Source organism: Bos indicus, chromosome 3 (genome assembly GCF_029378745.1).
Source record: "Bos indicus isolate NIAB-ARS_2022 breed Sahiwal x Tharparkar chromosome 3, NIAB-ARS_B.indTharparkar_mat_pri_1.0, whole genome shotgun sequence".
NCBI classification, from domain to species: domain Eukaryota; kingdom Metazoa; phylum Chordata; class Mammalia; order Artiodactyla; family Bovidae; genus Bos; species Bos indicus.
Window position 1 is genome coordinate 26602833 of NC_091762.1, and position 27991 is coordinate 26630823.

The following is a 27991-nucleotide window of genomic DNA, read 5'->3' on the forward strand; positions in this document are numbered from 1 at the left end:
TTTGTCACCAAAACCAATTTTCTTCCGAAATCCTTTGATTTCAGAGAAAACATCCCTGCCCCCTCCTACAGCTCTGACCAATCCTCAGTGTCCTTCCCTGGGGCCTCTTCCTTACCTTACTTCCTACACCAGGGTAACCAGCTAGCTACCCCCAGCCAGCCACACCCAGACCACAGTAATGTTTTATTTGACATCTTCAGTATTTTAAAAGAATTTGAATTCATTATGGACAGTCTCAAAATGGGTGATGCCACCAAAAAAAGAGCTCAGGCATTTCTTGATAGACTAAAAGATTGGACAACACTGGTTCCTCATTTCTGAACAGGAAGCACTGGCTCCAGCTAAGAAATGGTGTGCAATTTGTTTTTTTTTTCCCAAGATTTTTTTAATGTGGGCCACTTTTAAAGCCTTTATTGAATTTGTTATGATATTGCTTCTGTTATATGTTTTGATTTTTTGGCCAGGAGGCATATGGGATCTTAGTTACCTGACCAGGGGTGGAACCCACACGTCCTGCATTGGAAGGCAAAGTTTTATTCACCGAACCACCAGGCAGGTCCCTTGGTGTGCACTTTTTAAAGAGGTGGGCACGCATTATCAAGATTCAGCCTGGACAATTGGAAGAAAGGGATGCCAGCCACACAGATGGAGAATTGAGTGGGCCTAAGCCTTGTGGGACTGAGCAGCAACAACAGAAAGCCTTGTGAGATGGACCAGATGATAGACAGTATCATAATACGGGACATAAGGATGATTTGGAACAAGTGGAGTGTGAGGGTCTTTGGGGCAGCCAAGTAGAAATGTGCAACAGGCAATTGAGTGGAAAGGCCTGGAGTTCAGGAGATGGGGGCTAAGCGTAAAAAACTTAGAGCTTGTTTCACTGAAGGTGGTAGCTGGAACCCAGGCAGTGTTTAGGAGGTTCTGAAGGGAGCAGAGAGTAAGAATAAAAATGGGTTCATGTGTCCCTGAGGAACACTTACATTGAGCAGGGAGAAGAAGAAGGGCCTGAAGGGCATGGAGAAGGGGAGCCAGAGCAGAAGGAAGAGACCCTTGCACTCAGCTACTATTTTGCCCCTACTGCTCCCAACTGACTGTGAGCTCCTTAAGACTCTGCCTTATTTATCTTTGGAGCCCTAATTGCCTAACACAAAGCAATGTTCATTATAATCTTATTTTTTGATGTTACATTGAAAATAGAATTTTAAGTGCCAAACTAGATTAACTTATTTGCATTGTGCGTTTGGATCTCGGCCAGTTCCCGAACCTTAGATGTGACATTCATTTAATTTTAATCAACATTGGAGGTGACCTAACTAATGCTGACAGATCTAATCAACCCTGCCCACATTTAGACCACAGCACTCTTGGACAAATGCAAATGAATGGAACTTCTATTTCATTTTTAAAGATCTCCTGAGGGGGAGGAGATGCCCTCAGTAAGCCATTCCAACAGTTAACTACTCTTATTTGCCTTATGTTGAGGCGGCCGAATGTTGAAAAGCAATCTCTCTACACATCCCTATAGAGTTGTACAGTTTCTGTTCACAGTGGGAGAAATATGCTTTGTATTACTCTTTCTCTGCCAAATTACGGTAGAGCCCCACTGGAATGACACAGCTTGTTATTATAGAGAGCTGGAGATACGATACCCTGGGTAGCTGCCTAGACCAGGCAGCCAGGCTGAGAAGCCAACCATTCAAAGGCATCTTGTTCCCATCTAAACTTCTCCAAATCTCAGACTGACTCACCGGAAATGACCCCTACCTCCTCTGATGGGCTATTCCGTCCTGCAGTCACTGTGCTGGTGGCCACTATTTCTATGACTCTAGGTCATATTTTCAGCTGCATATTATCATCCCATAGAACAGCTGCCCAAGAGAAGGGGGTCATTCTACAGAAAGATGCTAGAGAATACACTTGCAAGGTTTACCTGTGGGCCTGAGTTTCAATTCTGTGAGACCTGATGTCTGTCCTCCAAGCTTGTGCCAAGTGCTATTTGTAGACCAGAGCCATTCCTCCACAGCACAGCGATATCTGCCCTGATCACTGTCTTCCACATTCAAAATGTGTAGCTGAAACAAGTCTTGGGAAACTTTCTCAGCGTGGAATTTTTGTTTTCTCCGTGTGGTCTGAAATTCATCCCCATATTTTACTACGTGGTTTTGGTCCACTTCCAGGATCCTCAGCCAGGGTGCATCAGTGGAAATGGGAGAGAAGTACCAAGTCACGACCAACTGAAGGTGTCCAGGGGATTGGGACAGGACGCTACACTCTATGTCCGTGTTGGAATTGATGGAAATCTCTTGGACTTGACTGCTTGAATTCACCTTCAGTTTGCTCTCTAAATGAGAAGAACAGTACAATTACTTTTGTTACTTTGCTAGAAAATAGAACTTGAAGGTAGAAGGAACATTAGAGGTCAACTAAGGCCACAGCTCCTAGATCCTTCAGCTGTGTGAATTCTCTCTTTAGTAGCCCCACTAACTGCTCATTCAGCCTCTGAACAACTCACTAACAAAGCACCCATTCCATCTTTGGATATGCTGCCACTTGAGAATTCTTTCCAATATCAAGTTGAATCTTACTTTTTCATAATTTCCACCCACTGGTCCTAGTTCTACCCTGCCCTGAGAGTGGAATGGGGAGGGGAGGGAGGAAGTATCAAGCCAGAAAGCCAATCTCTCCCACATGAAAATGCTTCAATATTAGATAACCAAAAAGGACCTACTGTATAGCCCAAGGAACTATATTCAACATCCTATAATAAATCATACAGGAAAAGAACATATACATATAAAACTGAATCACTTTGCTGTATACCAGAAACTAACACAACATTATTAATGAACTATATTCCAGTATAAAATAAAATTTTAAAAAAGAAAATTCTTTAATATTTAGGCACAGACATCTTCTCTTTTATAGCATTTCATAAATCAATTTGAGAGAAAGTGGCCCTTGGATGCTTTGTCTGGGTGTTTGCTATCCAGAATACTCCTTGACCCATAATTTGCCCAAGTCTAGTTGTACCTGTCTGCAGACATGGGTAAACAAGAGAAAGCTGTATGTTCACTATTAAAACTGAATGTCTCTTTGCAGTCACTCAACTCTGGGAACATTGTATGGATATGGAGTCAACTATCCTTTAACCCCAGAGCTTTTCTGCTTTGTCAGAAAGATGAATGGCAAAACCTGGCTTCTAAATCTTATTCTTATCTTCTTGCTGACATCACAGATTATACTTTTGTGGCTGCTTACTGATGCTGCCAGTAGGTCTCTTTATTCCTCCTTCAACAAACATTTATTAATGCATACTATTTTATGTGCCAGACTATTCCAGGCTCTGTGGATCCCTCCCCTCAGTTTCTGCCTAGAGGGAGAGACTAGTACTGGGACAGAGGCTGAGAGATTATAGGATTGTGTCACCCAAGCAGGACAGAAGTCTGCAAAAGAGCTCTATCAGAGCACACAGCAGGATTGTATAACCCAAATATGGGAGTGAGGCTTCCTGGAGGAGATATCTCTAAGCTAAGTCTTAAGGGTTAATAGGAATTAAGCTGATGGAGAAGAGGTAAAGGAATTCCATGCAAAAGAAGCAACTTGAACAAAGACTAAAAATGAGAGAGAGCATAGTGTATTGGAGGAACTGCAAGTGATTCAGTGTGGCTGAAGCTCAAATTCAAGATGGAAAGTGGAAAGAGATGGTGCTGGGAAGACATAAATGTACCAGATCACAAAGGACCTTGCCTGCTATGTAACGTGAGTTTGAACATGAGTTGGATGTGGAGGAGTAGTGGATGACTCAGGTTTCTTGCTTGGATCACTGATGGATGGTGGGGACATAGAGAACGATGTCAGAGGAGTAGCTTTGGCAGGATGATAATGGTGTATTTATGTTCTGACATATTGAGTGTAGACACGTCTTGAAGGCAATTGCATGAGTCTGGAGATCAGAAGAGAAGTCATTCAAGATAGTGAACTTGGGAGTTGTCAATACATAGCATAAATCCCTGGGTAGGAATAAACCTACTTTGGGAGACTGTATAGAATGAGAAGAGAGAAAGTTGAGAATGAAGCCCAAAGGGCTGAGTCAGTGCGAGAAGAGGACTCTGCAAAAGAGAATGAGAAGGCGCCATGAGAGGGCTAGGAAGGAAACCAAGAAAATCTTGTGTCACAAGGCCATGGAAAAAGAAGTTTTAAGAAGAAAGGATTGAACCAACAATTTGAAATACATCAGAAAAGACAAGTAAATTAAGGCATGAGTTAATCAACAAGGAGATGACTACTATAACCAAAACTATTGCTCAGTAGCTGAGAGAATGATGGTTAACATGTTTGAGCATCTGCTTGGTTTGTCAGGCATTGCACTAGAAACATGTCACCATCTTTAAATTGCACATCAGCAATTTACCCATGGAGTCAGTAGGCTTGGACAGATTAAGTTCTCATTAGATCTAAGTGATGTCAAAGGCTCTTGAACACTCCACCTTAAGAGGATGGAAATCAGGAAAGAAGATACTGGCACAGCAGAATTTGTAAATTGTGTCTTACTTTTCATCTCTATGCTCTATTACCAATTGACAAGGTAAATTATGTTGACTATAATCACAAATTCTCTAATTCTTATACATTAACATATCAAAATGAATGGCTAAGTGTATTGAATGGAATTTGCATTATCCATACCACTAGGAGAGACATTCTAAACATTTAATGACTGGCCAGGCACAGGCAGGGACCAATCTGAAAGAATGCCCCAGCACTGGAGCCGAGCCTGGAGGCCCCCTGCTGTGCCACGCGGTGTCCAGTTGCTGAGTGGTGGGGACTTACAGGAAAGGAGGAAAGGGCCACAGTTATTATTAGTGTGGAAGTATTCCAATGTTTTAAAAACCAGTGTGGCCATTTTGTGCATATCAGCTCAATGTTAACCTATATCACTTTGCATGTCTGTGTCTGTGTGTGTGTGGGTGGGGGGTATGTTTTTGTTTCTGGTTAATTTTCTTTTAATTGAAATATAGTTGATTTACAATGTTTCAGGAGTACAGCAAAGTGATTTCTATGTTCTTTTTCAGATTCTTTTCCATTATAGGTTACTCTAAGCTATCGAATATAGTTCCCTGGGCTATACAGCAGGTCCTTGTTGCTTATCCACTTTACATATACTAGTGAGCATCTGTTAATGTTGTTGTTGTTGATTCACTAAGTCGTGTCCGCCTCTTTGTGACCCCATCGACCGCTTCCCTGTCCCTCACCATCTCCCAGAGTTTGTCATGTCCATTAAATCTGTTAATACCAAATTCCTAATCTATCCCTACCCCGCTTCCTGGATATCACTTATATATTGTACTTACTTATAGTACAAACATGGGGAGAAAGTATTTTATGCTTTAATTCCACAACTTTCCCTAAATGGGAAGAATGTTTTTTAAAAAAGCGGAATTAATTTCAAGTAGTGTTAACCTGGTAAAGTGACAGTGATCCTTAGTGGGTGAGAGGAGGCAGAAGCCCTCACAGGGCTGTTTGTGTGCAGAGAATTTCTGTCATACACTTCTACTTTACACTGATAAACTCCTGCTTCTTCCTCAGTGGCATCGTGGATTAGGAGCCGAGAATGAAATGAAGACTGTGAAATCTTCGTCTTCCTCTGGAACTGGGGTAGGCCCCTCCCCCATTCAATAGTGCCATTGTGGGTGATTTGAAGAAGCAGATCAAAGGCTCGAGATCTGGGGGGCTGGAACAGCCATGTCACGGTGAGTGGAACCTTGAGGTCAGAGTAGCCAACCCTCACTATGCAGGACAGGTCAAAGGTGTTGGTTAATTTCACTTGTGGTAGACGGCTCATCAGACTAACTTGTAAACTTGACTCTGTGGGCAGAAACACAAAACACGATTCCTAACATGTTTATCAAATCAAGGTACAGTGCTTCTAAGTTTTCCTAGTCATTACCTCTTCACACTGAACCATGTGTTCATACACTGGGAGTATCAAATATTTGGGGCTAGAAATTGATTCACAGTACAGGCCGTCCTGAATTCTGACCTCAGTTTTCTAAAGTTGACCCTCTTGTAAGAGTGTTCTCAGCAGAGACAACAAACAGGCAGTGTTTCCCCAGTCCACTGCTTAGACAGCTGCTACTGAGGGGGTGGGGCGCGCCCCAGCCCTGCTGGCCAGCCTCCTTCCCTTACCCTACTGCTGGGTGCGCTATCCCTGTTCTACACTTGCAAGGGAGATTCCGCAATCCCAGGCTGCAGCTGTCAGAAGCCTGAAGGTATGAGGGTCCGCTTCGCTTGGCATATCTCTTTCCTAAGTCTACTCCAAATGATACGATTTTGTTCTTAGCCTTGAATAACAACAATAAGTTGCACCCTAAAGACCATCTTTATAAAAATGAGTAAACTTTAGAGACCAGTTGGCAGACATGGTAACCAGAGACTCTGCTCTGTATTCTGGGGTATACGTACTGTAACTAGAGGATTCAGGATGACATGCAATCAAATTCCACGGCATCCCACTACAGAAGGAAGATACTGATGATATGCAAGTTCAGCAAAGGCTTTCCCTGACACTTACCAAGGGGCTTTACAGTGATCGACAACTTCTGAGTCCAGCTCTGGTTTCTGGCCTGGCTCCCGGTCCTCTCAGACACTCTGCACTCGTACATGCCACTGTCTGTGAGGGTGGTGGAGGCAATCTCAAGTTGGAAGGTGGCCCAGTCCATTTTCTCCAGTCTTGCATTTCTGAGGTTATCGAGTTCTGCATAGGAAGCACCCAGCTTCACGGTGCCATCCTGCTCCATGCCAGCCACAAACACCGGCTGTGTCTGGTTTTGTGGGACATGCCACCAGGCCACAGTCAGGAGATTCTCAGCTCCATCTGCCTTGCAGAGAAGGGTTAATGCCTCTCCTTCCCACACTGCTTGCTGCCGGTTCTTGGTAGACACGACCACATTTCTTGCTGTGGATTACAGGTTTTAGAAGAAAAAGATATTTCGAGTAAATGAAAAGTTTTCTAAAAAACAGTGAACTCTCATTAATTAAGACTTGACTACTTTGTGACAAATCCAATCAAATTGTTCACTCTTGCACCATCCCCCAGAATAAAAGATTTAATCAACACTTAAATAGTAGAAATGGCAGAAAGAACACCAGAAGAACTAATTTACATGTAAACAATTTACAGTTTGCCCTAAGTTTTAGTGATTTGTTCCTTAGGCACATCTAGTTGGGAAAACACATGGTATTATTTTGTTAAATTAATTAGAGTTGGTGTATGAGACTGAAAGTAATGAAGCTGTGTTTATTTCAATGTTTAGTTTTCTAGAATTCAGACTTTCACAGTTCAAAATGACCTTCCTCTCCTTACTTATCTTTCCCTAATTAGTATGTATCTGAACAGTGAAGAAGTACTGTTAATTATATTTCTGTTCAAAATACTGCCATTAAAAAGCAATTACTTGAAGAGGGCGTGGAGAAAAGAGAATCCTCTTACACTGGTGGTAGGAATATAAATTGATACAGACCCTATGGAGAACAGTATGGAGGTTCCTTAAAAACTGAAAATAGAACTACTGTATGACTCAGAAATCCCACTCCTGGGCACATACCAGAGAAAACCATAATTACAAAAGATACATGCACCCCAATGCTCATTGCAGCACCATTTACAACAGGCAAGACATGGAAGCCACCTAAATGTCCATTAACAGAGAAAAGGGTGAAGCACATGTGGCACATATATACAACGTAATATCACTCAGCCATAAAAAGGAATGAAATTGTGCCACTTGCCGAGACTTGGATGGACCTAGAGCTGTCATACAGAATGAAGAAAGTCAGAAGTTGAAAAACAAATACTGTGTATTAATGCGTATATGTGGAGTCTAGAAAAATAGTACAGATGAATCTATTTGCAAAGCAGAAACAAACACACATATGTAGAGAACAAGCATATGGACACCAAGAGGGGAAACAAGGGGTGGGATGAATTGGGAGACTGGGATTGACATATATACTCTGCTATGTATAAAACAGATAACTAACAAGGACCTCTGTTGGGGCACAGAGAACTCTACTCAATGCTCCGTGGTGACAAAAGGGGATATGTGTATATGTATAGCTGGTTAGCTTTTCTGATTATTAGCTTTTCTGCTAATATGCTAATATGTATATATATGTATATGTATAGCTGATTAGCTTTTCTGTTAATTAGCAGAAATTAGCACAAAATTGTAAAGCAACTAAACTCCAATAAAAAAATTTTTTTAATTAAAAATGTCTTATTTTAAAAAATTATTTGGGGGAAAATGTATGTATATATAAATATATATACTATAAATACAGATATACTTCCCCCTTAAGTATTTTTAAAATATATATATATATACACACCTATACACACACACATATATATACATTTCTTTTTTTCAAATCATATATTCACTCATATATATTGTTGGTTGAAGGGACATCCTTCCTATACCTGAACTACAGTGTAAAACAGTAAATGTAAGTCCGGCTCCCAGATGGAAAATTCAAGATGATCAGAAATGTGGACTTCCTTTCAACAGATACTTCCTGTGCGAGGCCTTGTCCTGGGTGCTTTGCGGGCAATGCAAAGATCCCTCAAGCTCATGCATCCTAGGCAGCCCAGCCTCATGCTTAAGGCCAAGGTCCCTGGAGTTATTATAGAATTACCCTGGACAACAAAGTGAACCTCTCTGAGCCTCAATTTCCTTTCCTGTAAAGGAAAGGGGGTAATAATAGCACCTCACTTTTGCACTGTGAGAAGACTAAGTGAATGACACGTGCAAAGGGCTTACCCTGGCTGGCAAGGAAAAGTTCCCAGCAAAAGAGAGCTACTAGCATTAGTGTGTAATGATAGTCCCTTCGTGAGAGCAGAGGTGTTCAAAGTCAGAAAAGGAAAATAAAAAGATTTTTAAAAATTTTATATTTTCTAGACTCGTGGGATCTTAGTTCCCTGACCAGGGATTGAAACTGGGCCCTCAGCAGTGAGAGCATGGAGTCCTAATCATTGAACCACCAGGGAATTTCCAGGAAAACAAAACAGAACTGGCATTTGAAATCTTAATAGGATCTAAATGAATTTGCAAACTGATCTTCTCTGCTGAAGAAGAGTTCTGTCTTTAACAGCTTTATGGATGAACATATGTTACCAAGACAGAAAGAAGGCTAATGTCCACAAATAGATTAATATATATCTACCTATTATATATATATGTATATAACATAACATATATTTATATAAAACTTGCTTCCAAATTTGGGGTATTAGAGGCATTATTACACTTTTTTTTTTTTGAAGTTAAAAATAGACTCATAACTAAAGTTTCAAAATTATAGGGGAAATTGTTAGTCATAATCTTACTATTCAAATATAACCATTATGATAGGTTTCGAGCAGTTTCAGTTTTTTAAAAAAAACTGTGGTTTCCTTACTTTATTGTGGTCATTGCTGTCTCTGAGTCAGAAGTGACACACTCACCAGGCATGCGTGAGGCGCGCCTGCATAGTGGTAGGGAAGTACCCTCTTCTGTTTAAAACATTCACGGGATGATGAAACTGCTCATACTCAAGTAATGGTTTGAGTTTCAAAACCAAGTGCTCAATAGGGTCTTTAATAAATCTGCTACTAACTTTTTCTGTTTCTCCATAAAAAGAAACAGGTTGGACTCCAGCCTGCACAGAGTATTATTTTCAGCTTGGGCAGACCACCTACTTGATAGGCGTGTGATCTGTGTGCCCCAAAGCATACCTTTTGGTCCCTCTGGCACAGATTCCTATGTCCTGAGTTTATGAAAGGTTTACAGTTCTGCTCCAGTGGAGATGGATACACAAGGTTGAGATTTAGCTCTGTGTAAATATGTAAACACGCCTACATAGTTTTTTCTGAATCCTAACAAGAAAGACCAAATGTTTAGTGTAAAAACTAACACCAACACACTTCCTGGCTCGCCAATCTAGGCCAAAGCTGTGCATCTCCACTCCAAGCAAATGGGGTGATGGAGAAGAGCATGGAAGTGTTTGTGTCTATGGAGATGCCTCCAATAAGCGAGTACAACAAGGACATCTTCATTTTGGGTTTGTTATTTATTTAATTTTTTTGGTTTTTGCTTTGGGGCAATTCATCTTCCTAGACTTTGAATTTAATACTCAGCCCAGAAAATCGTAGTATTGCTTGTGGATTTATCAGTTTTCTCTCCACACAAAAAGCACTGATTATTCAAACATGCTTAAGGTCACACAGCCTTCAGAAACTTAACAGGAGCTGGATGGCCTTCCAGATAATCAGACCCAGCCTATCTGGGTCAGATAGGCATCTCACCACATCACAGCAACATGCAGGCAATAGAGCCTGCCCACTCTTGCTTCTTCTTTTCTTACTCTGTGTCATGGGTGGATGCAGAATTAAGACTAAGTATTGTTCCCTGTATCAGGTTAAGAACACAGAGAACTGATGAAAGACACCTGAAAGATGTTGAAAAAGTAGAGGGGGTAATGTGGGTGTTTATTTCTCAGGAAAGAGGCAAGTATAAGCTCTTTTCCCTTAATCAACTCAAAATACACACACACACAAGGAGACAGGGGCTTCATGAATGCAGGTATTCTCGGCTGAAAGAAAACCCAACACACCAATCAGAAATAATAGCAAATAGAATCAAGAATCTAAGATGGCAAGAAGGGACTTAAAGACAGTGAAATTAGATTATCTTACAACTGAGGAAGCTGAGAATTAGTGAAGTGAAGTACATGGAGTGTTCATGGTCACAGCCTGTTTATTGGCTCAGGAGTAGGACTCAGGTCTTCAGCTATATGGGTGCGTGCTCAATCACTTTAGTTGTGTCCAACTCTTTGTGACCCCATGGACTGTGGCCCACCAGGCTCCTCTGTCCATGGGATTTTCAGAGAAGAATACTAGAGTGGCTTGCCATTTCCTCCTATAGGGGATCTTCCCAACCCAGGGATCAAACCTGAGTCTCCTGGGTTTCCTGCACTGCAGACGGATTCTTTACCCACTAAACCACCTGGGAAGCTCCCAGGTTTTCAGCTAGTTTGGGTGCTTCCCTTTATTCCACTCCACCTCAGAGTGACCTGATTGATACCTGACTTCAGGAGACCTCCCGTGTCCATGAAGGTATCCAGTACTCAAAAAGGAGGACATCGAAATGCAGCCCAACCGTGTCTGGCCCCGAATTCACATACCTGCTTGTTTCCAAAGGCGCACAAAGCTGTCTGGTGATTGTTTTTTCTGAAGCACCTGCCAGGAGCCCATCTGAGCTCTTGTCACCTCCGCCACTACACATCTGTATGCACCTTCATTCTCTGGGCCCACAGAGAAGATCTTGAGAGAGAAAGACTTGGGGCTTAACTTTGAAACCTGGAGCTGTCCTTGACTTGCTCTTTCTTGGTAATCTTTCTTCAGATCCAGAACTCCGCCAGCATCAATGTGGGCCATTTCAACATCATTGAAGAACCAAGTGGCCTGAAGGTGTGGGTCCTGGCCACCGCCCATGACCAGGCAAACCAGTTCTAAGGATTTTCCTTCATGTACTGTGCTCTCAGCTCTAATGTTGACTTGAAAATCTCTCACTAGGAAACAAAAGCAAGGCAGATATTTAGAGAGGTCACTGCACCTATCCCTTTAATACCAGAGAGAGATGGTATCTCCTATCAGGATAGTACAGGGATTGAATTTAATGTGGGGGATCAGAGATGCCAAAGAAATGCCTAGAATCAAAATGCCCTTGACTATTTTTTAAATTATCTGGAAAGAACAACACATGTGATTTTCTAAATGCAATACTATTAAGCAAGATGAATGCATGGATGTGTAAAGTACATAGTAATGTATCTTTTAAAATAAAATATTTTATACTATGTTGAACTGATATAAATTGTGATTTCTTGCTCTCATTTTTGGCTGAGAATATCCAGTGGAATTTTCCTAAGTTAAAAGCATATGTGATATATGGCAAATCCACAGCTAACATCGCACTTAATAGTGGAAAATGGAAAGCTTTTCATCTAATATCAAGAATAAGACAAGGATGATCACTCTTCACCACTTCTATTCAACATGGTATTGGAAGTCCTAGCCAGAGCAATTAGACAGAAAAAGAAATTAAAAGCATCTACATTGGAAAAAAAGAAGAAAGACTCACTGTTGGCAGATGACATGTTCTTACATATAGGAACCAAAAGAAAAAAAGAAAAAACCCCACCAAATTCCACCAAGAAGCTGTTAAACTAATAAAGAATTTAAGAAAAGCTGCAGCGTACAAAATCAACACATGAAAAAAATCAGTTGTATCTCTATACATTAACAGTAAACTATCAAAAAAAATTCAGAAAATAATCCCATTTACAATAGTATCAAAAAGAAGAAAATACTTAAGGATAAATTTAACCAAGGAGGTGAAAGAGATGTACAATGAAAACTGTAGAACACTGGTGAAAGAAACTGAAGATGAAAGAAATAAATGAAAAGATATCCCATGTTCATGGGTTAGAAAAATTAATATTATTAAAATGCTCATATCACCCAAGCAATCTACAGATTCATTGCAATCCCTGTCAAAATTCTAATAGCATTTTGAAATAGATAAAAACAATTCTGAAATTCATATAGAACCACAAAAGACCTTGACTGGCCAAAGAATTTTGAGCAAGAGCTGTAGGCTTCACATTACCTGTTTTCAAAATGCATTACAAAGCTACAGTAATCAAAACTATGATACTGGCATAAAGACATATAAACCAATGAAACAGGATAGAGAACCCAGAAATAAATTCATGAATCTTTGTCAATTAATCTTCAATAAGGGTGCCAAGAACACACAACAGGGAAAAGATAGTCTCTTCAATAAATGGTGTTGAACCAACTGGATATCCATATGCAGAAGAATAAAGCTGGACCCCTATCTCACAGCATATTAAAAAAAATAAACTCAAAATGAATGGAAGATTTAAACCCAAGACCTGAAATTGAAAAACTACTAGAAGAAAATAAAAAGGGGGGACTTCTTTGGTGGTCCAGTGGTTCAGGCTCTGTGCTTCTACTGCAGGGGGCATGGGTTCGACCCCTGGTCAGGGAGCTAAGATCTCACATGTCATGCAACATGGCCAAAGGAAAAAAGAAAAGAAAATAGAAGGAAAACCTTCCTGACATTAGTTTGGGCCATGATTTTCTGGATATGACCCCACAAGCACAGGCAACAAAAGCAAAAATAGACAAGTAGAATTGCATCAAACCAAAAAGATTCTGTACACAAAAGAAACAATCAGCAGAGTGAGGAGACAATCTATAAAATGGGAGAAATTATCTGCAAACCATGTATTCAAAAAGAGGTTGCTATTCAAAATGTGTAAGAAACTCATACACATTAATAGCAAAAAATTCCAAATAAGTTGACATAAAAATGAAAAAGGATCTGACTAGATATTCTCAAAAGAAGACATATAAATGGCTAAAAATATGGAAAGGAAGATGCTTATCACTAATCACCAGGGAAATGCAAATTGAAGCCACAAGACATCACATCACATCTGTTAGAGTGGCTGTCATCATGAGACAAAAGATAGCAAGTGTTGGTGAGGATGGAGAAGAAAAAAGAACCTTTGTATACTGTTAGTAGGAATGTAAATTGGTATGATCATTATTGAAAACGGTGTGGAGGTTCCTCAAAAACTAAAAGTAGAACTACCACATAACCCAGCAATCCCCACGTCAGGGTACATATCCAAAGGAAACGACACGGTGTCTCAAAGAGATACTGCACTATGTTCATTACTCATAATATCCAAGATATGGAAACAACGCAAGTGACTACCAAAGGATACATGGACAAAGAAAATGTATATATACACAATGGACTATTATTAAGCCATGAGAAAAAAGGAAATCTTACTGTTTTCAAAAACATGGATCAACCTGGAGGACATTTTGCTATGTGAAATAAGCCAGACACAGAAAGACTGTGGAAACGAAAAATGTTGACCACATGGAAGCAGAGTAGACTGGTGGTTGCCAGGGCTTGTGGGAGGTGGGTAAATGGGGAGACGTTGGTCAAAGAGTACAGTTTCAGTTATGCAGGATGAATAAGTTCTGGAGATCTAATGATTACAGTTAGTAATACTGTGTGGTGTTACCTGAAATTTGCTAAGAAAGTAGATCTTAAGTGTTACACATACATGACACACCATGTGAGGTGATGGATATGCTAACGAACTTGATCATAGTCATTTCACAATGCAAACAGATATCAAAACACAGTACTGTACACCTTAAACATATCCAATTTTTTATTGATTTAAATAAATACATTTTAAAAATAAAGACTTTTACATTAAAAAAATTTATTTTCAAAGAAAGGGGAGAAAAAAAAGCATATATGATGTGTCTCCACAGGACTCCCCGTGTATAATTTGGACATGTAACATCATCAGGACAGTTTTTAATGGAACAGAATAATACTCCTCTTTAAGAAAAAAGAAGAAAGAAAACTTCAGTCAACCACCACTGGATCATTGCTGTTAGCCTGAATGTTTATGGTTTTAGATCCCCTCCTAGTGGACTGAAGCTCATGTGGAGAGACCAGGAATTACAATGGAGGCTTCCTGCTTGCTCTGGTGAAAATGCCAATGGATCACGAAGAGCGACATTATTGCAAGGAAAAGGAGTCAGGCGGAGGGAGCACTGACAAGGCTTCACATTGGAAACTGGGGCTATTCTGAGGCCTAAGTGACTGTGGAGAGAGGGCCTTGGAGAGACACACCTGTCTTCAAACACCAGCTCCACTTCTCACCAGCTGAGCAAGCTTAGGCAGACCATTAGCTGGGGCTCTGGGTTGTGTTTTGAAAACCGGTATTTGACAACTTGCTCTGAGGCTGGTTGTTAGGACTACGTTAGATAATGCAGCTGAAGTGCTTACACAGAGCCTGGCAAAAATGGCAACAGAACTATTTCCCTGTATGGTTTGTGGAATCTACCTAAGAGTCAACAGATTTTATTCCATATAAAACCTCCCGTGGACATAGCCTGTGGACAGAGCCCCAAATGAATATCCTTATTATTTATGCTCCAAAAATGACAAAAGCAAAATTTACCCAAACTTTCTAAATGATCTTGTTTTATATTCAACCAAAGATTTTAAAATAAAAATCGGGAGTTCCCTAGTGGTTCTGTGGTTAAGACTCCATCCCTGGTGGTCCTGTGATTAAGATTCCAGGCTTTCACTGCTGAGGGCACTGATTCAGTCCCTTGTTAGGAAGCCAAGATCCCGCAAGACATGGGGCACAGCCAAAAAAAGGGAAAAAAACCCAAACAAACAGAAAGATATGCCCCAAATACCCACCACTAGCATATTAATGAATTTCCTGAGAAGATAATTACCTGTCAGCTGGACCCTGAGAGTTGTTCGATCTGTTTGCTTTTTCGTGATGGAAGTCCAGGTTTCATCAGGATCCTGAATCCATTCAGATGCCTCACAGAACAGCTGACCTTGATCTGAAGGCTGGAGCCTCCCCATAGACAGCCTGAAGGTAGTGACCCCAAGCTTGTCGAGTCGCACGTCACCAGCTGCAAACCTCTCTGTAAACAAGGGCCCAGGGAGCAACGTAAAATCTTTGGAGAGGGAAATAATCTTGCTGGCTTGGCTTCCTTCTCCATCCTTCATCAGGTACCAGGTGATAGAGAGGTGGGTATGTTGAGCTGTGGCTTTGGACACCTCACAGGTAAGTTCCAACTGCTCACCTTCCTCCTTATTTAGAGTCTGGGGAGCCATGGCCACCGAGAGGGTATCTGGAATAACTGGACACAAAGGAATGATGGTAATTGACTTAGATCAATTAGAGGCTTAGTTAGACTAGCCTCTCTAGATGAAGGTGGTGGCCTGACCCTCCATCTGTAAAGTACATTCTTTGAGTTGCTTCCCATCAGCCGTATGCTTTACCTATTACCAACAGGAACATTGGCATCTAGTACATACACTCTACGGAACCTGGCAAAGCTCTTGGTTCACTGTTATGTTTTTAGCACAGTCTGTAACCCATTTAGCTACTCAGACACAGAGGTTTTAAATGGGAAAAGCACAAGGAGCTAGAAGACCTATATTCTGATCCTATGTTTGTCCCTATTTGACTCCAGGAACTGGAACAAGTCACTTCACTTGTTTGGGCCTTCACCTGCTCCTTTATAAAACAAAGTTCTGAAATAATCTGTTATGATTTATCTTTCAGAGCCAAAATGCAACCCTTACCAAAGTTTTCATAACCATCCTATACCCTAACATTCTCTTCCTCCTCAAAGGAGATCACACAGCCTAAGTTTATGTGAAAGCAACATTTAGATTCAACAATGAATGTTTATTGAGCCTCTACTCAGTGCTAACCAGTGTGCTAGGGAGTGAAGTAAATGTTCTCTTACAGTGCTTGGGGTAAGATCAGAGATGGTCATATAAGAAGCCAATTACCACATAAACTGGGTGAGTGCTAATAACAGTGGTGTGAATAGAACATCAACAAGGAACAAAGATGGGAATACTGCCCACAACAGTCAGAACAGGTTTCACCGGAGAGGAAATGTTTAAACTGGGTTTGAAAGTATATGTAGGAGTTTGCTAGGCTGAAAAGGAAGTGATAAGATATTCTAGGCAAAGGGACAAAACAGTAATTTCAAATATGATCCTTGCCACATAGGAAAATACACTAGAGAATGGTAGTTTGAGAATAACTATTTCCACATTAATGACTTACTTCGTATGATATTCAGTACAGTTCCGTCACTCAGTCGTGTTATATATAAATGTATTATATCAATACCAGCTCTTCTATCAAGTTAATATTCTGCTTCCAAGAAGAGACATGAGAACTCTCAAAGCTTTGTCTGATGCTGTGTTATTATCAACCTATGGATAGCTGTGGGCAAGGCCTAGGAATACCACATCATATCTAACTCTTCATGACAAAGTTGATTGGGAAAATGAATTGAGAGGTTTAGAGAACATGAGATATCTATCTGTGACAAACTCCAAAATATCCAGAGGGGTTCATGGGCTCTTTTGCTAAAACGAACAGAACAATATAAAGCCATGTCACAGTGCAAGGCATTGTTATGATGGAGACTCTGGTTTGTCAGGGGCTGGCTAGCAAAGAAGCACACACAGCTTACCAGTAAGATTAGTCTTCGCACTGTAAGTCCCATAGTATTTTTCATCAGTGTTGGGTGTAAAACACTCATACTCGCCAGTATCCTTCATCTGGAGCTTGGAAATGTGCAAAAAGACTGAGTTACCCTGGACCCTCTCCACGTAGATTTCCCTACTTTTTACCCGGTTTGCATACACCACATAAGAGAAGGTGTCATCCATGGTGCTAATGATCTGGATTTCTTGTGTCGGGGCTGTCGGCAGGTAAACAGACCATTGGAAATGCTGCTCAGAAGGTCCTTGGTGGCCAGTTACATTGCAGCCAATGCTGACGGGGTAACCTTCAGCTCTGAACAGCGGTCCTTTCTGAACTGTTACTTCTCGCTGGCCAATGCTGAGCTTAGCTTGCAAGTAGGAGAAAGAAAAGGGAATAAAAATAGATTAGTGCTCCAGTTCCCAATGTGCCACATTATGTAGCTCCCTGTATTACAGTTCTAGAAAATGAGATCGCAGGTTATTAGCTATAATCAACTCAAATGTTCAATACCTTCTTCAGGGTGAGGAGCAGTGGAATGGCTTGATGAGTTAATTGTCCTTTTATAATTCTAACTTCTAGAGTAATCTCTAGTCTCTTAAAAAAGAATAGCTTCATCAGTGTAACATGACCACTTCTATAAAATACACCTACTTACCTAAGTGCACCTGAAGTAAATATGATGTATGATAATTCACCTTTTATATTATTTTATGGAAAAATTCTCAGTATACTTCCTCAAGCCTCCAATTCTTAGGTACCTGTCATCGAGCTGTCCTGACAGAAATGATTGCTGGAGAGACCGAGTCCATGGTACTGCCCTGGTGCTATGCCTTTTCCTGCTGGTTGGTTGGAACTATTTGTAGCTCCCGGCCAGGTCTGGTGCAAGATTAGCTAAACTTAGCATCTGAAGAAGCAGCAGTACTTCCTTTCTATACCATAGAGGGTTTTTCATTTTGTAATTTTTTAAAGAGCCACTACAGCTTTATTGAAAAGCTTCATAAAAGATGACTGTCAAGTCCAACAGGATCCGGGATCAGACTTAGTTTAGTTGCTCTCTTATTTAAAGCTTTCTGTTGGGATCACAGTGGAATGCTTCATGTTAGGACAAAGCTCAAGTATTAGATCTAAAGGAGAAAATATTATTTAGTGATAATATTTCTTTTGACATACACATTTTCAAAATCAAGACTTTTTAAGAAATTAAAGTGTATGTGTTTATTTCTTATGTTAATATTAAAGGCTGGTTTATTCTGTGTTATAGAAAGAACAATGAACAAGTGATAGAGATGCCACAAAGGTGAGCTAGGTCTTTCCCCGGGGCCTAGGGCCGAGGGGAAAGACATCAGAAGAGTCCAGCAGGGAGCAATTACTGGTATTACGGAATTACAGAGTAGAGTTCATAAGCAGGAATGGAAGAAGCAGAGCATCTGCTGAATTTTGTGAATCCACAAGGACAAAGAGTAAGGGAGACCAGATTGGAAAAAAAAGTGGGAGAAAGGAAAAATGACATTACAGAGACCATGGTAAGGTTAAATATAGAAATTTTAGAATGAAAACAGTTCTGATAGGAGGGGACCTGCAAAAACAGGGAGAAAGTGTAACTGGTCACGATGCAGTCAACTAAAAATTGCATATGGATACAATCAATGCAAAACTGAAAACAAACATCCAATCAATCAACCAACTGTATACATTTCCAGTAATCATTTAAAATATACTAATTTATTCATAAATCCCAGTTAAATATGATACATATACACTAGGCTTTTTTTTGTAATAAGCACTTAGGAATAGAAGTTAGAAAATATGAGAAAAGATTTTGTTACTTTAATTTTTTTCAAAACAGGACTTTTTATTGAAGTGTAGTTGATTTACAATGTTGTGTTAGTTTTAGGTGTACAGCAAAGTGATTCAGTTATACATACTTATGTATCTATTCTTTTTCAAATTCTTTTCCATTATACGTTATTACAGGATATTGAGTATAGTTCCCTACGCCATACAGTAGTCAAATTTTAAAATATTATTTACCAAAAAATTATTCTACAGAGGCAATGTGAAACATTGTCAGCAATGCTAGCCAGTCTTAGGCATACATCTTAAAGAAATGTGAGCACTGCACCAGCCTACACATGGGAAAGCATCCACAGCATCACCGTTCATTGCAGCCCCAAACTGGAGACAGCCTATAGGTCCATCAGTAGTAGAACAGGCAGGCCATGGTACAGTCATAAAACGGAATCTTATACAGAAATGAAAGTGAGTGAATTGCAGCTGGCTGCAGAAACATGGATCCCTGTGTTTAAGGAAAGATGCTGAACACTTAGAATCGTTTTGACTGTATGCAAAATGAATATAAAATTTAAAGAAAGGCAAAAAAACCCCACACTGTATTGTTTAGTGATGCAAACAAAAGAAATTAAACCTTTTTTTTTTTTTTTTTTAAAAAAACTAAGAAGTAGTAATCATGGAAGTCAGTAAAGTGATTGTGTGTGTATCTGGTGGGGCATACAGCAAGGTAGATGGGTGATTCTAGGGTCCTAGCGATGTTCTATTTCTTCTCCTGCATAGCGATTACATGGTTTTTACTTTTTATTTATTAAATTTCATTGCTGTGTTTTATTAGCTTTCCTTTTTAATTAATTAAGTTTTGGCTGTGTTGGGTCTCGTTGCTACAAGCAGGCTTTCTCCACTTGCGGTGAGCGGGGGCTAATCTTTCATTGCGGTGTGAGAGAGCTTCTCCTTGCGGTGGCTTCTCTTGTTGCCAAGCAGGGGCTCCAGAGCACGGGTTCGGTCGCTGTGGCACGTGGGCTTAGCTGCCCTTGCAGCACGTGGAATCTTCCCCAACAAGAGATCGAACCCGTGTCCCCTGCCTTGGCAGGTGGATTCTTAGCCACTGGACTACCAGGGAAGTCCCTTTTCTTATGTGTTATATTTGCACAGTAGAAATTTTTTAAAAAATATGATTTCTGAGGTTCCACTGATACATTTATGTCAGGGGATGTTTCCACAATATTATTTTTTGTGCCTAGGCAGCATTTACTCCAGATTTTTTATGACTTTTCAGAGAGATGGGTACATTTGAAACATTTTATTGTGAAAAGTAGTACTTTATTTTCTTCTGCTTCAGTTGCTAATTCAATTAATATTTATCTAACCACTTATAGTATTTCTGATGCTTCAAAGACTAAGATATGAAGATGAGTTTAGGATAGTCTCTGACTTCTCGATTTTACAATTTAGTCAAGTAGGGTGGTTGTCATCTCTCCTGGAAAGATATATGATAAAACTTCTTTGAGGAATTTGAAGGAAGGAGAGATTACATTTTAGAGGAGGAAAATAGGTAAGGTGTATGGAAGAGATAGTATTAAAAATGGACCTTGGAGAAGGTTATGGCAATTTAAGTGGAGAGAAAGGGTATTTTTCAGTGAAGGAGACTTCATGAAAAGACTGTATAAGTAGTAATCAAAAGAATTGTTCAGGAAATAGGGAGTAATCAGTTGGATTCGGGGGTGGGTTACACAAAGACTAATAGAAAGAGGTAAGATTGGGCAGAAATTTTGAGTCCAAAGCATGAAGGGCTTAACTGGCATGTTTAAAAGTTTGGGCTTGATTGATAGGCAATGGGGAACCCACAGGAAGTGTTATAAAATTCTTAGTAAAATTAACCTGATGGTGTGTAGGATGATGGAGTTAGAAGTAGATATCAGATAATTACAGAAGCTCAGGAGATAAGTGATGAAGGCAGTAGAAATGGAAAGAAAGGGGCTATAATTTGAGAGCCACTGTGGAGATAAATCTATAGAGTTTTTCAGCGTCTTAGATGCTTGGAAGTTAAAGAGGTGGATGGAAGACAAGAGGAAATCAAAGATGATACCAGATTTTGTAAGGGTGACTGGGAGTAACAGTACTATTAACAGGAATAAGGCTATCAGGAAGAAGTACTATTGTGCTTTCAAGGGTGAAGGAGAAGATAAAGAATTTAATCTTGGAAACACTAAATTAGAGTGCTATGGAATAAACAAGGAAATCCAGCAATTATTTAGAAATATTATTAAAATATATGTCAATATCTGTATCTTTTTCTATACTTTAAAATATACCCTTTGAAAATATTTGTCATCTAGTTATCTTAAGAACTCTGTGATATTCCCGTATTTAGCAATGTCAAAGTTGTAAATGGTGGAGCCAGACTTGAACTTGGATCTACCAATGTCAAATTCCTGACTGTCTCCATTGCTTCCTCACTGCTTCCTGTAAACACTTGTTTGTAACTAGGGAGAGTTCTGGGTTGTAGATGCTGATTAAGTCATTTACACGTTAAGTAGTGGAAAATGTTAGGGGATATAAGAAGAGAGCTAAAGAGAGATTATTAGAGGATCTCTCTATTTAGGAAATAAGATGAGAAATGCATGCTACAGAAAGAAGAATCAGGGAGGTGGGAGGGTAGCCAGTACACTGCAGCTTGAAAACCAAAGGAGCAAAAAGTTCCAAGAAGAAAGAGCTTGTCAGCACTGCTGAATGCTGCTGAGAGGGTAAGGATTCGAAAGGCAGAGAAGTGTCCTTTTAGTTTGATGATGAGGATGTCAGTGGTGATCTTTGTAAAAGAGATTTCAAGAGAGCAGAAGCAGAGCATTTCAAGGGTAAGAAGCAACTACAAGAAGCTTAAACTAAACTACTTCAAGAAGTTTCATGTAGAAGGGAAAGAGAAAAATAGGGTGGTAGTTAGAAAGAGCAGCTCAATGGGGCAGAGCAGTGAGGACAGATGGACACGGGTGCCTCTGCATGTTTATGGGCAGAGGAGCTGCTGAGGGGAGAGAGATGGATGAAGCCAGAGAGATGATGATGAATGCAGTAAGGTCTTAGTGGAAGCATGAGGTCAAGAACTTGTTTGGGAGAGTACCACTTTCTCAGAAAAGTGAAAAAGACAATGTGAAGGATTAATAGGCATTATGGAGGTACAAAGGAATGATGGACAGAGGCCAGTTCAAATGGTCATGCATGGGGAATCATACACTTGAAGCATCTTATTATAAATCTATTTTCTGTGGGATGTTGCACATATCTCTCCTCCAAAAGAGGAAAATACCTTAGAGGACTGGCCTGTTGCTTTCTGTTTTAATGGACAGATGGTTAGGCACCTCTGGACAGCAGATTCTTGCTGACTGATGCACACACAGCTTAATAATGACATACTGCATCAGAGTAACACTTTTGATACATGAAGAATTTCCTGATGGTTTTGGTTTTTTTTCAAAAACATCACTGGCATTGCCAAATTTTCTATTTCAGTGTTATTTGAATTGAAGTTATTTGATTGAACTATATAAAATGGTCCACACCTGACCATTTTTGATATACAAAAACAGCAACTTCAAATACTTCCACCTTATACAAAACCTAGCTGGAGAACATCAAACACAACAAACAACTTCTCTTTCTTTACCCATACAAAATCTCTGCATGCTTGGAGGCTGAAAGCGTTTTCATCCATAATTTAGTGGATTTTTTTTTTTTCCATGAATACAGTCGTAGTAGGACAAACAGTATGTCCTCCCCAGGACCCTCCCAAGTTAATGACTTTTATTTGTAGGGCAGCTAGTTAGGGTGAGTGGTGACAGACCAAGAGGAGAAAGCTAAGTCCAAGGACTCATTTATCCATGACTTTAACCTCATCTGGGCCCATATTCTAACAGGATTCATCAGTCTCTACATATTTTTTTGAACTTTTAATTTTATATTGGGTTATAGCCAGTTAAATAATGTTGTGATAGGTTCAGGTGAATAGTGAAGGGACTCAGCCATACATATACATTTACATATTTATTTTTTAAAATTAATTAGGACAAGGTAAACATTTGCTAAACAATGCAAGTGCTCAACTGATCATCCATCGTTTAGTGTATTTCCTTAATTTCTCCCTTTGTATTTGTAATGACAAATAGCAGGCTTGCAACATCTTTTTCAAGTTACTTTCTGATTAATGTGTTTTTATACAAAATTATATGTGGCTCTATACAAAATTAGTATTTATGGAATCTAAATTTAGAAGAAATAAATGTATAACCCAGTTCAGGTAATGGTTCAAATGAACTAGGGAAAGCCTGGCAGCTTCCCCTTTTTGAACCTTGGTTACTTTCCTTTTCCCAGGCCTTCCAGACCGCTCACCCCCCATCGCCAACGCCCGCCCCCCCCGAAAAAAAAAAAAGACACAAAATTTGCAACCGTCTGACTTGTTGCACAATGTAAGCCCAGTTTCCCCTTACACAAGCCAAAACACAGTTCAGAGACACAAGGCACAGACACTTGAGAATCACACTCAGATACCCAAATAAGACAAGTAGGAACATGGCAGGCAAGTCCCCAGAGGACCCCAACAGTCTCCTGGTCATCAGTGCCTGCAAAGCCAGTCTGGTGGGTAGCAATTAACCAGCAACTGCTCCCAGTAACTTCCCCTTCAGGCTATCTCCCCCATCAGGCCCCAGATCCTTCACCTCTCACTACCCAATGTCCTTTGAGACATGAGCCCAGTTCAATTCAAGCCAAGGGTTTCTTAAGCGCCCCTCTGAGCTGAATGCAGCACCCTTTTTGTCTATTAGCCACAGCCTTGGTTACTCTGATTCTAAGCTCTTTTCGTTCCCCTGTTGTCAGAATTCCTTCACTAATTCCATCTAGTCACTCTAAAGCAGAAGTTTTAAACCTGAGTCCACTTGGGGGATTAAAGAGTTCGTAAACTTGGGTGGAAAAACACCCTACATCTTTATTTTCACTAACCTTTATGGAAATTCAGTATTTTCTTCAGCTATGAAGGTAGACAACAAACCATAGATATTTTCACATCACATCTATTGCAGAGTCTTGAAATATTGTTCACACTCATTACTAAATTGAAATTTGGGGGTTAATAGACCACCTCTAGATCTTATCATATAATGAATAAAGAAGAAAATAAATGACTACATTATGATTTACTTTAAAATATTTTGATAACTGCATTTCAATATGATTGTTTTTCCCTATAATCTTATATGTTTTAATTTATATATTTAAAAACTGTTCTGAGATGGGGGTGAAGATGAGCTTCACCAGATGCTAAACGAACCCATAGCACTAAAGAGTACTTGCTCCCTGTTCTGTCTGCTCTGAAACTATTTCATGCCCTTCCCAGTTCATCTGTTCTCCATCCACCCCCAAATTTCTACTTCCTCCACCCTGTTCAACCATGTACAAATGCCCCTAGGCTCACTGAGGCCCTTCCACATGCCCCTCAGCAGAGCCATGTGACTCTTCCTGCCCCCTTCTCAGCTTTACAGTAGTCAACGCCCACTTCAGCTCACAGGTGAAGTCAGAACCTTCTTTTAAGTTAGCCTAAAACTATTACATGCTCTCATAAGCCTTTCATCCAGCCACATCCCCAAGGTAAATTAATCTAGACAAGCTCTTATCAGGCATCCCCTGTCAGTCTGAAGAGTTAAGCCTCATCCTATCTCCAGGAATCAGTTAGCCCAAGAAAATAAGGTGAAGGCAGGGCCAGCAAAACTGGCAGATCTAGCAACGCACACAAATATAAAAACCTATGGGATCAGGTTCATGGGGCTCAACCAAGCATTGCACCACCTGGAATCAAGGTTGTCTAGGTAGCCAAGAACATCATCAAAAGTCAAAAATGATTGCCAGCACCGGAGACGTGTTTTCCCTATAGAGACCAAACTGTCCCATTTTATCACCCTACAGTCTCTGTTTGACTAGTTCCTGTGGCAACAGTAACATACAAAAGTATGACACTTACTCAGAAAGAGAAAAAATGATGCCACATGTGGGAAGCGTGCCATTTGGACCAATGTAGACCTTTCCTGGTGGTGTCACTGAAGTTGCTCAGACGCCGAGTGACAAATGCTGCGCTCTCACTACAAAGATAAAGAGGAAGCAATCGTGCGGTTTCCAGCCCACTGAGAAGCAGAGATGGCCTGCAAAGGGCAATACAGTTTGCTTTATATGGCTCTTTGATAATCATTCAAATTCGGTGTGAAAAGTTATCTTCATGGGCAGGTAATTATATATAGATACAAATAAGAAAAGATGACCTCCTTCTGGCTAAATATGCATAATTAGGTCATAATGAGGGAATTTAAGTAGACAGAATAAATAAAACAATCAAGAAGAAATTTTCTCTTCTTAGCCCTTACCTTGCCTCCCATCTTGGGAGAGGAAAGGGTTGAGAAAAGAGAGAAGCACAGGTGGAAAACAGGAACCCAGGGAAACATGAGGTGGCGGTGATGCTGGCATGTTCTCGAATCAGGCTGCCTGGGTGTGCACACAGACTCTGATTTTAGTAGTTGATCTTAGAAAAGTTAATTAACATTTCCTAACTCTCATCTACACAATAGAGATACTGTGTACGTCCCATAAGATTGCTGTGAGAATTGAATGAACTAATTCACTGAAAGTGCTCAGAACAACATCTAGTACATAGGAAGTGCCCAATGGATATCAAGGAACATTTAAGGGAATCTTCAGCTGCTCAGTGTGGACCTGGCCACTAAGAATGGCCCTGAATCCAGGCCAAATTAATCCTAGTACTCGAAGACAAGACTGTACAAGGGACAAGCTTACTAAGGATGTTAGTTCTCCAGACCAGGCCTCTATTTAGATACGTCAGGAATGGTCTGGTCTGCTTCAGGCCACAGTTACAGCAGATCCCTGCTCCATCCATCCACCAATCCATCCAACGATTATTTTTTTTAATCTTCTGGGTGCTGTGGCAGGTGCTGCACATACTGGGGTGGACAAAATGTTTCTTTTTGACCAACTCAATACAAAGTCTTTGTTCTCAGGAAGCTTCCACTTACTCAGATAACCACAAGGTAATTTTGCAAGCACAACAATCAGTGGGGTACCTCAAGGGAGTCTGGGAAGTGAGTGGGTGGGAGGGAGGGTCAAGATCAGCTGGGTCACCTGAGGCAACCAGGGAGGAAGTGGGGGGCGCCGAGGTGCGCGGTTGGGGAGACAATCCAGCATGGATCGTGATGCATCAGCTGTGCCCTCTTGGAGTAAAGTTAGAGGCTGGTGTGAAGGGAGAAGGGTCTATGGAGGTGGGCTGGAACAGACCTGAGTTGGTCAAGTACACCAGGCCTAAGAAACTGGTCTTAACCTTATAGAAAAGGGAAGCTATTAAGACGTTGTTTGTTGGCTTGTGTTTTAAGTAGGAAAATGGCCTGGTCATGTTTTCCTTTTAAGCTGAGCACCAAGATGAGGAAGGGAGGCAAGGCTAGAAGCAGGAAGGCCAGATACAGCCTTTTGCAATTTTCTGTAGGAGCAATGGTACGGGCCTGAATTAGGGCATTTAACATAAAGCCAGAGCTGGGAGAGATGATGAGGTCATGAATTACTTCACGGAGCACCTGCTTTAGGATAAGCACCTTACCAGGTGCCAGAGACACACATGGAAAAGTGTAGCCTCTGATCTTAGGAAATTTTGATGGTGGAGCCTGGTGCAGGTGAACAGGAAAGAAAGAAGAACATGACTGGCTATCACATAAGGTAAATTCTGGGAGGTCCACTAGGAGAAATACCGGTGGCAACGAGACATGGAGAGCTGAAGAAGAGAAAGAATGTATCTAATTTGAGGAGAATGGGAAGTCAGGAATCTTCAGGGAAAAGTAGCATTTTATGATTTATTTTCCCAGGGGGAATTAGAGTAGAGTAGGGTAAGATTCTACAAGCTTTCATCTGGAAGCCTATAACTTAAAAAAAGTATTTATTTATTGGCCATGCCACACAGCACGTGGGATCCTAGTTCTCTGAATAGGGATCGAACCCCTGCCCCTTGTAGTGGAAGCATGGAATCTTAACTACTGGGCCACTGGGGAAGTCCTTGAAGCCTCTAACTTCTTTTTTAATTTTTTCTTTTCAAGTTTTTAAAAATTGAGATATAATTGACATATAACACTGTATTAGTTGAGCTTCCCTGGCGGCTCAGTCAGTAAAGAATCTGCCTACAGTGCAGAAGACCTAGGTTCAATCCCTGGGTCAGGAAGATCCCCTGAAAAAGAAAATGGCAACTCACTTAAGTATTCTTGCCTGGGAAATCCCATGGACAGAGGAACCATGGTGTCGCAAGAGTTGGACACAGCTTAGCAACTAAACCACCACCCCCCACCACCACTGCTGTGCTAGTTTTAGGTATACAACACAGTGCTCTCCCTTTGGTTTTATTCATTAGCAAGGACACCGAACAACAACAACCCTTCTCCATGTCAACCTACAAATGTTAACATCTTCAGTTAAAAGGCCCTGTCCTTTCCTTTATTTTGGGGGGCTCCAAAATCACTGCAGATGGTGACTGCAGCCATGAAATTAAAAGACGCTTACTCCTTGGAAGGAAAGTTATGACCAACCTAGATAGCATATTCAAAAGCAGAGACATTACTTTGCCAACAAAGGTCCGTCTAGTCAAAGCTATAGTTTTTCCAGTAGCCATGTATGGATGTGAGAGCTGGACTGTGAAGAAAGCTGAGTGCCAAAGAATTGATGCTTTTGAACTGTGGTGTTGGAGAAGACTCTTGAGAGTCCCTTGGACTGCAAGGAGATCCAACCAGTCCATTCTGAAGGGGATCAGCCCTGGGTGTACTTTGGAAGGAATGATGCTAAAGCTGAAACTCCAATACTTTGGCCACCTCATGTGAAGAGTTGACTCATTGGAAAAGACTCTGATGCTGGGAGGGATTGGGGGCAGGAGGAAAAGGGGAAGACAGAGGATGAGATGGCTGGATGGCATCACTGACTTGATGGA

General features: G+C 40.6%; 1 protein-coding gene across 4 annotated transcripts in view; it reads right to left on the reverse strand.

Moving 5' to 3' along the window:
• The window catches only part of CD101 (CD101 molecule), a 40163-nt gene extending 13142 nt beyond the window's left edge, over nucleotides 1-27021 (reverse strand). For 2 of the 4 annotated variants that reach the window (XR_011565726.1, XM_019956732.2), the window contains exons 1-7: nucleotides 24989-27019; nucleotides 17186-17566; nucleotides 15410-15826; nucleotides 11221-11607; nucleotides 6572-6955; nucleotides 5461-5865; nucleotides 1931-2341 (exon numbers count right to left, since the gene is read on the reverse strand). Coding sequence is in view for 3 of the 4 variants with exons in the window: in XM_019956732.2 (XP_019812291.2) it covers nucleotides 1931-2341; nucleotides 5461-5865; nucleotides 6572-6955; nucleotides 11221-11607; nucleotides 15410-15826; nucleotides 17186-17566; nucleotides 24989-25031 (2428 nt within the window). In the remaining variant the exon portion in view is untranslated. Of the gene's footprint in view, nucleotides 1-1930; nucleotides 2342-5460; nucleotides 5866-6571; nucleotides 6956-11220; nucleotides 11608-15409; nucleotides 15827-17185; nucleotides 17567-17957; nucleotides 18911-24988 lie in introns of those variants that run through there. The other 2 variants (XM_070785844.1, XM_070785845.1) reach the window with 2 other exon arrangements.
• Nucleotides 27022-27991: the final 970 nt, after the last annotated feature.